This window comes from Phyllopteryx taeniolatus, chromosome 2, assembly GCF_024500385.1.
Source record: "Phyllopteryx taeniolatus isolate TA_2022b chromosome 2, UOR_Ptae_1.2, whole genome shotgun sequence".
Classification (NCBI taxonomy): Eukaryota; Metazoa; Chordata; class Actinopteri; order Syngnathiformes; family Syngnathidae; genus Phyllopteryx; species Phyllopteryx taeniolatus.
The window spans coordinates 40,272,914-40,285,609 of record NC_084503.1 but is presented as its reverse complement, the minus strand read 5'-3'; the positions used below and the strand labels follow the sequence as shown (position 1 = coordinate 40,285,609).

At 40.5% G+C, this 12,696-nt stretch overlaps 1 protein-coding gene across 1 annotated transcript in view; it reads left to right on the top strand.

The window, feature by feature from the left end:
- The window catches only part of rab11a (RAB11a, member RAS oncogene family), a 31,858-nt gene that overhangs the window by 15,310 nt on the left and 3,852 nt on the right, over nucleotides 1-12,696 (top strand). The window contains exons 3-4 of the mRNA XM_061766243.1: nucleotides 6,320-6,513; nucleotides 8,846-8,926. Of these exons, the coding sequence (XP_061622227.1) occupies nucleotides 6,320-6,513; nucleotides 8,846-8,926 (275 nt within the window). The remainder of the gene's footprint in view (nucleotides 1-6,319; nucleotides 6,514-8,845; nucleotides 8,927-12,696) is intronic.

Genomic DNA, 12,696 nt, shown 5'->3' with positions numbered 1-12,696 from the left:
AGCATCATCCCAAAAAGACTAATGGCTGTATTAGCTCAAAAGGGTGCTTCAACTAAATACTGAGCAAAGGGTCTGAATACTTATTACAGTTTTTCTTTTTTAATAAATATGCAAAAATTTCAACAATTCTTTTTTTTAGTCAATATGGTGGTGCTGTGTGTACATTAATGAGGAAAAAAATGAACTTAAATAGTTATAGCAAATGACTGCAATATAACAGTGAAAAATTTAAGGGGGACTGAATACTTTCCGTACCTACTGTACATGAATCATTGTGAGACCTTGACAGATGACCTTTCATCGCGCTCAATGATGGAAAAATCAAAAAGCCACTGTCATCGAGACATGGCAGAGGGGAGACTCATGAATATTGGCTATGCAGTGCACTATAGTGCCAAAATTATTGTCCCCTGGTATTTGAAGTTACAGAACACAACTTGCATTTCCATGCCTTTAGGCCAACATCTTCCTGCAATTGAAATTATTTCAATTAAAGTCTTTCATTTCAGCCCACTTTTGGCTGGTGAAAAATAACATTTAAAATGTGTGTAAAATTTTGAATAAGATGTAAAAAAAAAATAATAATAATAATTTCACCTCTAAGTTAATACACAATTTACGTGACTCACCTATTTAATTCAGTTTGATGCTGAAATACTGACTTTCTGTAGCCCAATGTACGAGTGCAAAGATGATTTATTAATGTTCAAAAACATTTTTTAAATATGACACACACATACAAACTTATCTAAAAATTTATTTTTCCAAATGGGCAAAGGCATTTCGTTTTAGTAAAAATGAAAATGGTAAAAGATGAGCATTTATTAATAAGCAAATCATCAAAGTTGTGTACTTCTTGATCTGCCATTTCTGTTAAGTATTTGTTTTTAACAGAATGTTATAAAGGTTTCAAGTGGTCAAACCTTTTCTGGTGACCCAAAAATAGAAAAACATTTAAAGACTCATTTGTAAAACAATGACTGTGGAAACACACCATACAATATAAATTATTAATGACACTGTTCCAGAATGTGTCACGGTGAACGACTGGTTAGAGTCTCTGCCTCAAAGTTCTGAGGACCGGGGTTCAATCCCCAGCCCCGCCTGTGTGGAGTTTGCATGGTCTCCCCGTGCCTGTGTGGGTTTTCTCCGGGCACTCCGGTTTCCTCCCACATCCCAAAAACATGCATGGTAGGTTAATTGACGACTCTAAATTGCCCGTAGGTGTGAATGTGAGTGTGAATGGTTGTTTGTTTGGATGTGCACTGCGATTGCCTGGCAACCAGTTCAGGGTGTACCCCGCCTTCTGCCCGATGATAACTGGGATAGGCTGTAGGTTAATTGAAGACTCTAAATTGTCCGTAGGTGTGAATGTGAGTGCAAATGGTTGTTTATGTGTGCCATGCGATTGGCTGGCAACCAGTTCAGGGTGTACCCCGCCTCCTGCCCGAAGATAGCTAGGATAGGCTCCAGCACTCCCGCGACCCTTGTGAGGATAAGCGGCTCAGAAAATGGATGGATGGATGGACTGTTCCAGAATACATCCTACCTGTAACTGTTCAAAGGAGTTGGAAACAATTTCTCAACCTTACACTTGAGCGTACAAATAAATGCATACACCGGCCTGGTTAGCATGATATTAACACACTGCTGCTTAGCATTGTTAATTTCACGCTAATGCACATACACAACTGTTTCTCTACTCTTCAAAGTAAAACATTTTGAAGGGCAAACATGCATTATGGAAAATGTAGTTCATTCAGGTAATCTTTAAATAACTGAACGTAACAGATTTTGGCGTGCAAACATGCATTATGGGAAAAGTAGTTCTTTCTGCAATTCATCAATAACTACATTTACTTTCACACGTTTTGACATTCAATTTTCACATGCAACATCGCCGAAAAAAATGTTAACTTTAAACTGTTGTAAGATGAAACAACAAACATTTATGGCATTCAACATCTTCAAAAAGTTACCAATACTTGGATTCATGATAAAAGGGTTAAACTATTTTACAATAAATCATCAATGTGCACATTGTACCCAGTTCCAAATGTACGCTATCTACAGTTATCAAAATTCAAATAAAAATGTTAGCGTTACTTACCAAATGACAACGGTTATGAAAACCAGGACCAGGGCGGCGGGGTGTGTGTGTGTGTGTTGGGGGGTGGTGTTGGGTCCCTGGGGCCCCCACCAGGTGGCCAATTGGCGGGGCGCCTCGGTGGGGCCGGCGGACCGCCCTGGCTCCCTCGGTGTGGGATGTGTCCCTTCCACCGGGCTGCTCTCGGGTGGACCCCTGCGCCCGATCCCGCCCCTTGTTTGATTGGGTGGAGTCCTCAGCAGGACACTTCTGTCAGTCTTTGTGCATGTAAAATTCACTTGCATGTGTCCGCAGGCACACACCCCTGGGACTCTTTCACTGGGTGTGGGGCCACTCGCTTATTGCGACAAATAACTCAAGAATATGCAAATTGCTTGTGTATCCCCTCACTCATACTCTTGTCCTATAGACTTTTATAATTTACATAGTCAATCCCACCAGACTTCAGTTGTACAGCCGGGTTCATGACCCTTGTCGTGCATGCTTCTTCTCCTGTCCTTGTCTTGTTCTAGCTTGTCCTGTCCTTCCCTCACAGGGTGTAGCACTACAGCCCCATGCAACACTCATATTTAATGTTTCATTGTTGTAGATAATGTAATGACTTACTTTTCTCATCCTGTGTACAATTAGTGCTTTGTCTTTTGTCTTAGTTTCTCTCTTCCCTCTCGAAACGTTGTTCTGTTCGACTCTGATTCTCAGTAAACTTCAATTATAATGCTAAGAAACCACAGCGGAAGCTTAAAAACTCCCCTGCGACACAGTAAAACTGTTCGGGCATAAAAGGGATACAGATCCTCCATCCTGCTTGACCTAAGAGCCAAACAGGACAAAAAAAAGAAAAAGAAAACCAGCACAACAATGAAAAAGATGATGTTGGTAGTGGTTTGAAGCAGGGGAATCAAATTGCGCCTTTCAAACAAATAAAAACTAATTAAGCTGTGTCCCACATCCACACAGGCTGGTCTGAAGTCTACTGTTTAGGATCTACACTTTACGGGTCCGGGCGCCGTGTCGATGTAAATTCAACATGGCGGAATCGACTTTCTTAAAGGAGAGATGAAGCCCCACTCACCAAAACGTCCTGACAACGCTGACGTCATGACATATCGCAAGGTTCCCCAAACATTTTGAGTGTTTCCCACAAATTGACTATAAAATATTTATCCCTATTCACTTAAAGTTTCATAAATCTTAACAGAGCTCAACACTTTATAGTTTGGTCAACTATTTACCAGTGTTTGACTTCTATATCCTTATTAATTATGAGTTTGTAAAACTGTTGGGGATTACAAATGAAGTATGAAGTCAAAAGAATCGTCTGTATACCTCTAAGACAGGCTTGTCTCAAGGCACAAAACTTGGGAAGGGTACAGTAAAAATGTTTGCTGCTTTAAAGGTTCCAATGCGGCATGGTGGACGAATGGTTAGCACATCTGCTTCACAGTTCTGAACACCTGGATTAAAATCCGGCCTCGCCTATGTGGAGTTTGTATGTTCTCCCCGTGCCTGCTTGGGTTTTCTCCAGGTACTCCGGTTTCTTCCCACATTCCAACAACATGCATGGTACGTTAATTGAGGACTCTAAATTGCCCGCAGGTATTAATGTGAGTGCGAATGGTTGTTTGTGTATACGTGACCTGCCATTGGCTGGCGACCAGTTCAGGGTGTACCCTGCCTCTCACCCGAAGTCAGCTAAGATAGGCGCCTGCATGCCCTGACCCTAATGTGTATAAGCGGTACAGAAAATGGATGGATGACTCTGCACAGTGGCCTCCATCATTCATAAATGGACGATGTTCCGAACCACCAAGACTCTTCCTAGAGCCGGCCGCCCATCTAAACTGAGCAATCATGGGAGAGGGGCCTTTAGTCACTGAGGTGACCAAATGTTCACTCTGTTAGAGCTCCAGCGTTCCTATGTGGAGAGAAGAGAATCTTCCAGAAGGACAACCATCTCTGCAGCACTCCACCAATCAGGCCTGTATGGTAGAGTGCCTGGACAGAAGCCAATCCTTTGTAAAAGGCACATGGCAGCCCGCCTGGAGTTTGCCAAAAGGCACCTGAAGGACTCTCAGACCATGAGAGAGAAAATTCTCTGGTCTGATGAGACAAAGATGGAACTCATTGGCGTGAATGCCAGGCGTCATCTTTGGAGGAAACCAGGCACCGCTCATAACCTGACCAATACCATCCCTACAGTGAAGCATGGTGGTGGCAGCATCATGGTGTGGGGATGTTTTTCAGCGGTACGAACTGGGAGACTAGTCAGGATTGAGGGAAATATGAATGCAGCAATGTACAGAGACATCCTGGATTAAAACCTGCTCCAAAGTGCTCAGGACCACAGACTGGGGTGAACGTCAACTCTGTGAATTACCTTGAGTGGCCCAGCTGGAGAACAGACTTGAATCTGATTGAACATTTCTGGAGAGATCTGAAAATGGCTGTGCACCGACGGTCCCCATCCAACCTGATGAAGCTTAAGAGGTGCTACAAAGAGGAATGAGTGAAACTGACCAAATGTAGGTGTGATAGTCTTGTGACATCATTCAAAAAGACTTGAGGCTGTAATTACTGCCAAAGGTGCATGAACAAAGTATTAAGCAAAGGCTGTGAATACTTACGTACATGTGATGTCTTAGTTTTTTATTTTTAATATATTTGCAAACATTTCTAAAAAAAAGTTTTTCATGTTGTCATTATGGGGTGTTGTGTTTTTTATTCCATTTTGTGATGAGGCTGCATAAAATGTCAAAAAACACATTGTCAACACATACACAGGCATGTAAAATAACAGATTGATTAAAATCAAATGAGTAGTGTTAGGAATGTGCTAATGGATATACGCACAACAGTATAACCTGGTATGAGAAGAAATAATTTTAATATGAAATCTATTACCTTTTCAATACTACAGTGCATTTAAATACAGGTATACTTTACACAAATGACTCAATACACATCTGTGCTCTGCTGAGCATAGTTTCTTTTATACTGAAGCTGTTATAAACTGTCCCGAACAATACAAAGAGGGAAAAATAGAAATGTGTGCTTGTGTGTGAGTATGTTATGCTGTATTTTTTATTCCCATCACAATATATATATATCGCACAATTATTGAAAAAAGAAAATGGCAATGTCATTTCCTCCCCCCAATGTCGTGCAGCCTTTTTGTGAGAGCTGGAAAGAAGGTCCTAAAACAATCATGAGTGACATCAGCCGCAACAGTCAGAGAGCAGGGGTGGATCATGATCTACTGTTTGTAGAAGACTCATGAATACTGAAACATAAAGACTTTATGAACAAAAAATCCAGAGGCCACACAAAGGATGCAAGCCACTCATTAGCAAGTGGAATAGGAAGGTCAAGCTTGAATTTGGCCAAAGGTTCAGTGACGAGCTTCAAAAATTCCGGGATAACCTTTTATGAACTGATACATTGTTTTGCCTTTACCAAATGATTGAGATACTTTCGTTTAGAGAAATAAAATATCTGCTTATGATTCCAAACATATTGTACAAGCTCATCTGTGAAACTTAGTGGTGGTAATGTTATGGGGTGGTAATATTATGACTTGGGCTAGTAGGCATTGTTCAGGGAAGGGCTCACAAATCTTCAGTGACACACAACAAGCACACCAAGCTGTGACCAAACTGATTGGGGGATCCTTCATCCTGCAGCAATGTAATGATCCAAAACACCCACAACAAAGGAGTTCATCGGAGCATAGATGGAATGTTTTAGACTGACCAAGCCATAATTCAGACTCAATAGAGCTTGTATTTTACGCTGCTAGAAAAGGGACTGGTAGAAAACTGTCACAAAAGAATATGAAAGTTCGGCGATGCCAATTGGTCATAGGCTTGTTTCAAGTTTTACAAGCAAAGGACAATTCCTAAATATTAATTGTTAGGAGGGGAGTGTATTCAATAGTGTGTGTCTGGAACAGTTTCATAAAGGCTATTAATCTCAAAGTGGATAATCTTGATTTACGTTAGTGCTTCCTTTTTCTCCTTTCTTAACCATCCTTAATCTAAAACAATCCTCAGCTATAACTGTTTCATAAATGATTTCCAACCAGGTGCATTGGGAATGATCAAAGCCATCTTGCTGAAATCAGGTTACCACATAGCTGTAACTCACTAGCTTTGTTAGGATGAATCGACTGATGAAAATTAATGGCCGGGTGGTATGTCTAAATGAACACTGCAGGTACTACCGCGGTGCCGTGGGCGCTCTCCTGGTCTATGACATTGCCAAGCATCTAACATACGAGAATGTGGAGCGCTGGCTGAAGGAGCTGAGAGATCATGCTGACAGCAACATCGTTATCATGCTCGTGGGCAACAAGAGTGACCTGCGTCACCTCCGAGCTGTTCCTACTGATGAGGCCCGGGCTTTTGCTGGTAAACCGAAGTTCACTTTTTTTCCTGCTTTTAAATAGAAAACCTATATAAGCAAATCTGAAACTTTGTAGTTGGCTTGTTCATGGTTTTTGTACATGCTCCCCCTCACATAGCCTTTTTTCCCCAATTGTGGAATGTCCTCACCCACTAAATAGTGTGACACTATATTTCATACAGTGTAAAGCAAGCCTGAGATAGAACCTTAAAGTCCCTGTTAAGTGAATATTAAAATGTATAAATTTGACACACCACAGAGAGGTGTTGTTAGTCTGCCAAATTCCAATGAATAAATCACCAGGTATATAAAATTAGCCTTCAAAATGGTGAAAAATCGATACTTTCTCTGTTCTCAGATGCTGTGGGTGTGTCTGATGAATGCGCTGAAAACATGCCCTGCTAAACTTTCAGCTGTGAAACATGACTCGCTTGGTGTTGTGTGTGGGTCCACATAACTGGACACTTCAGGGAATTTATTTATTTTAAAGTGCAGCACACATTATTCAGCCTGTAGCTCACACTACAAGACAGACATTTGAGTGCATAGTCAATATTTCCTGCTAGTTATAGACCCACAGTGCTCGATGTTTCATATATAATGGGAGCCTGAATCAGGGATCTGTGACGCACAAAAATGAGCAATGATGCATAAAGTAAGATCAGTCTGCATCCGAGGGTGCAATGCTATGGATTAAAGTATTGCGGCGTGATGCTGGAAATCGGGCGTAAGATTTTTTTATTTTTATTTTTTGGCTCGACAGGGCTCCACAGTGTGACCGCCGTCAACGCCCGCATTGCATCACGTGACCGGACGCATTGGCCCGCGCGGCCCCTCTGCGTCCCTTGACGCGCACACGGAAAAAATTGTTGTTGCGGGTCGAACGGCGCGGAGATCATCTCATGTGATTTGTCCATTTTAGTCTCATGCTGTGATGACGTAATCGCCGTTCCTCTCGGTTCCACATACCACCTACGCCGCTGTACAACTTACAACTCGAGCAATTTTTGTGAACAAAGCTTGTTTTATTTGATCTAGTTATTGGTCTACATTACAATTACATTACAATTAAATATATTCTTCGAGTTAATAGTTCTTAAAAAGGATGTACTTGAGTTATGCTTTATCACTATATCACTGGCATAAAAAACTATATTGTTTTTTGTGATAGTTTTTGATATATTATCATAAAAAATTTAATAAAAAAAATAAACTCATATATTGAGAGAGAGAGAGAGCTATGATAACTCAAACATACTGTACAAACGGTATTAAAAAATAGAGTAACTAATACAAATCTGCAATATAGCGGGACAGCGAAGCAAGAACCTCGATACAGTGGAGGATTACTGTATCTGTATTCATTGATAAATTGCAGGGACTCCTTGTTCTAGGGCTGGGACTAATTTCTTTTCAGACCTGTGAGTCCTGGGACTCATAGTTTCAATTGTAAAATGAGCTATGCTGAATAACACAAAATACAGGTGCATATCAATAAATTTGAATTAGAACACCATGTATTTCTGTCGATGGGCCACAATTTATTATTACGCGTTTTTATATTTTTTTTTTACTTAAGTCATATTCCATACGTGTGCCTGTGTGCTCATGCACGATTTGATAGGATTATGGTTGTACGCCCTTTTCAGCTTTTGTGCATACCAACACTTTTAGTAAGAATCGTTTGCACTTTTCGATAAGTGAGGCCCCAGATCAGCTTTTAAGCCACACCTCAATCATCTCTCATTTATGGGACTCCAGGTTGGCTCGCACCTGACTGATTTGTTCTTGGAGAATCTGCAGCCTAGCATATCACTTAATTTTTTTGTTCCCGTCCTGTGAATGTTTATTTTCAATAAAAATATGAAAACATAATAATTGCTTGTGTTGTATTAGTTTAAGCAGGCAGTTTTTGTTGTTGTTGCGATTTAGATCAACTCACACTTTCACGCACCTTTTTCCTCCCTCTGTATTAGACCAGGCTGTGGCCTGAGCGACTAAATGAAGCTATTCCCCTCTCCTCACTTCAAAATAATTCCTTGGCCACAAGATGGCCCAAAGCAGTATTTTATATTGGACATGGGTTTGTTCTCAGTATAGGTTCCAACCAAAAATATGTGGAATAGACAAATTTGTGTATTTTGAACCACGAATATGCAGGGGTTCACTGTATCTCAAAATGATTTTCTTTTTTTTTTAACTGCTCATAGCAACTCACAAAATAAATGGTTTATGCTTGCTGTGCAATCAATACATTTGTGTTTGATCAAGTTAAGACTAGCTGTGGAGTGCAACATTTTGATGTATCGTAACCTGTTGTTTGACTTTGCCCTGCAGAGAAAAACGGTTTATCTTTTCTGGAGACATCGGCTCTGGATTCCACCAATGTTGAGACTGCCTTCCAGACCATTCTCACAGGTGTGTGTATGCGCATGTGTTATGATGTTAATGTACACTCCTATGTATTTAAACCCATCAGAACGCAAAGGGCTCTATTTTTGTGACCGTCATAAATACTGTGCACCCTACCTCTGTGCTTTAGGCGGGTTAGACCAAGTATTGGTAATTTTTGCAGATGTGAGCAGGCCGGCGGATCATAGAGAGAGAGAGAGAGAGAGAGAGAGAGAGAGAGAGAGAGAGAGAGAGAGAAAGAAAGCTCTGAGTCGCTGTGCCAGTGATCAATGTTGACTTCAATCATGGCCAATCAAAGCGGCTCCTCTCATTCCATTTAGATGTGGAACGCTCGTCACGCACTGACAGTCTCGACATGGCAGAATGCAGACAACCAAATTTTTGCGAAGAAGAAACCTATTTGCTCATCCCAAAGGTCGAAATGCGTAACGTACATTTATACGGAAGTGTGTGTGTGGGTGAAAGGGGCGGGGGGTCAGTGTTCTGGTGCCCTTGCCCCTCCTCTTGGGACTGGTCGGGGCGCTTCGGTCTGGCTCGGGACCTCCCTGGGTGGTCGGTGGCGTCCCCCTGGTTGGTAAAACATTGCTTTATATGAAACTCAAAACAACCATTCCGCCTCAGTAGATTAAACTTGATTGCATAATGTCTTAAATTGGAAGAATTGGACCATGATTTGCCATAACTGGAGAAAAAAAAGTTATTAGTAGCACATAGGTCTCCTTAAAGAACGGTGTGTTAAATCATGGCTCCAGTCTAGATAGTATCAATCTTAAGCATTGCACGGTGCAGCACGGAGCACTAGGACTTCAGATTAAATCACAGATTTTGTGTGGTGTGATTAAAACTGTTATTGGTAACTTGGAAATCCATTACAGTTCATAGATGCACAGTATCCTCAGCAGAGGTTGGTAGGAACGTGCTACATTTACTCAAGTATCATTTTGGATAAATTGTACTTGTCAGTAGTTTTAATGCATCATACTTTTTACTTCAGTAATTATCTTAAGAAGAAACGGTGCTTTTACTCCTTTACAATGATCTACATGCTGCTCGCTACTTTCATTTATCAATAATTGCGTGAGCAATCTATTTTTAGCCTTTCATTTTCTAATTCCGCATTGGGTGCCGTTGCTCCAGTCCACCACAATGATGTTTGACTCAAGTTCACCAATCAAACGACACAAGAAAGTTATGTCCTCACACACTATTTTATTGGGCTCCGCAGTCCAATTGTGTTTACAGTACCGACTACACAAACAACGGCTTTAACATGCAGCATAGTTTTGTCGCTTCCCACACTTGGATATTTCAGCCCACTTCTAATGTGAGGAAACATCTTTCGGTAAGTTGCAGATGTTTTGGCTGTGCATATGACAACATTCGCCCTATTTTATGGTCACAAGTAACTGTAAAACATGCATTTTCGGGGGTGCGTTCTGTTTTCTTGCTATCTCTCACACACACATACACGCTCATTTTATCAATGTCTGTTCAGCAAACAGCTTCTTCATACATTTTAGTGGATAAAGGAAATGTTTCTGTAAGGCCCTATGCATGTGTTGTTGGTTTGGGGCACTTAAAAATTTAAATGGTGGCAGGTGTGTGTGGACTTCCATTGAACATGAGCTTGAATGTGATCGGTTACTTCTGAACACAGCCACATACCAGTTATAAGAGGGAGTGTAACCTTGTGCAACCATATTTTTAAAATTTATTTTATTTAAACTTTAAACCACGTAAATGAACAGTTAAAACAGAACATCTCATTTGCAATGGTGACCTCGGCAAGAAAGCAGTTAAACGTCAAGGCCAAGTCAATCCCATACAAGAATATTTCAGTTGTTTACTCTCACCTCTCAAAAAGATATATCAAGTTGTAAGAATTCTTGGTCACATTAATGGTGTAAAAAGTTTGAAACTGATTTATCTAGGTCTAAAATTTTTTTTACATCACAAAAACCTGGCATTGGAAACAATGTAGTATAAGACTATTTCTTGGAGCTGAATTTGCCTTAATTTGTTATTTGACGAAGATTTTATTTTACAAAGATTTCCACGTTCATATTTTGTTATTTTTATTTTATTTGATGTTCATGCTCTGATTTAAAAAACCAAAAACAAACAAACAAACAAAAAAAGTCAAGTTACTCAGTACTTGAGTAGTTTTTCATTGAGTACTTGCTTACTCTTAATTATTTGGAGGACTACTTTTACTTGAGTCATATAATTCTAAAGTAACAGTACTCTTACTTGAGTACAATATTTGGCTACCCAGCTCTGATACTCAGAGATTATAGTGTTCGTGGAAGAAGATTAATGTAGAGCAGTTGGATGATGATGATCATGATGATGAATGTGACCATACTCCGTTCTCTGGCGGTGGTTGACTTTGAATTTGCTGTAATTCCCTAAAAGGTTTTCCATATCAAGCAATTGATCAGTTTCAACCTTCAAGCTGGGTCCTGCGTTGAGCCTGGTTGTTGGTTGGGGGCCCCCCATGCTTTACGGGGGTGGTTGCGGCAGTGGGGTTTGATCTGTATGTCATTGTCGGTAGTGAAATCCGTTTTGCCTGCGTGTCGCTAGTATGGTTCCTGGGCAATGCTGCTCCAGAGCTGGCTCAATCGCTTTCCTATTGATGACCTGACTGATGGCAGTCCAAACTTTCGTTCACTCATAAGTTCAGTATTGTGTTTAAATTACATTTATTGTACAGTATTTAATAGAGAACACAAAAACACATGCTCCTTCAATGTAGCCTATTGGACGAACATTGCCCAAGTCTCACTGGCAACACATAACTCCCGTATCCGCTACGGGGGTTAATTTCACACCTCATGCATCATTTTGAGACAAAACATGGTTCAGGCTTTTAAATATGTCATAAATATTTTTTTTATTTTCAACTACCTCAAAATGTTCAATGGCATCCAACCTATCCATGGATATATAGTTAAAAAAAATGTATGGCCTCTATGGGCAATAAAAGCAATATTGCATGACCATAACTCTAAATAAGCTGTACATATACAGTGGGCACGGAAAGTATTCAGACCCCCTTACATTTTTCACTTTGGTATATTGCAGCCATTTGTTAAAATAATTTGTTCATTTTTTTTAACCTTATTAATGTACATACAGCACCCCATATTGACAGAAAAAAAACTATTTATTAAAAAAGAAAAACTGAAATATCACACAGCCATAGGTATTGAAGACCCTTTGCTCAGTATTTAGTAGAAGCACCCTTTTGAGCTAATACAGCCATGAGTCTTTTTGGGAATGATGCAACACATTTCAAACCTGGATTTGGGGATCCTCTGCCATTCCTCCTTGCAGATCCTCTCCAGTTCTGTCAGGTTGGATGGTGAACGTTGGTGGACAGCCATTTTCTGATCTCTCCAGAGATGCTCAATTAGGTTTAAGTCAGGGCTCTGGCTAGGCCATTCAAGAAGAGTCACAGAGAAGTTCTTAAGCCACTCCTTCGTTATTTTAGCTGTGTGCTTTAGGAAGGGTTCTGGTCGTCCCAAACGTCTTCCATTTAAGGATTATGGAGGCTACTGTGCTCTTCGGAACCTTAAGTGCAGCAGAATTTTTTTTTGATACCTTGGCCAGATCTGTCCCTTGCCACAATTCTGTCTTTGAGCTCTTCTGGCAGTTCCTTTGACCTCGTGATTCACATTTGCTCTCACATGCACTGTGATCTGTAAGGTCTTATATAGACAGGCGTGTGGCTTTCCAAATCAAATCCAATCAGTATAATCAAACACAGCTGGACT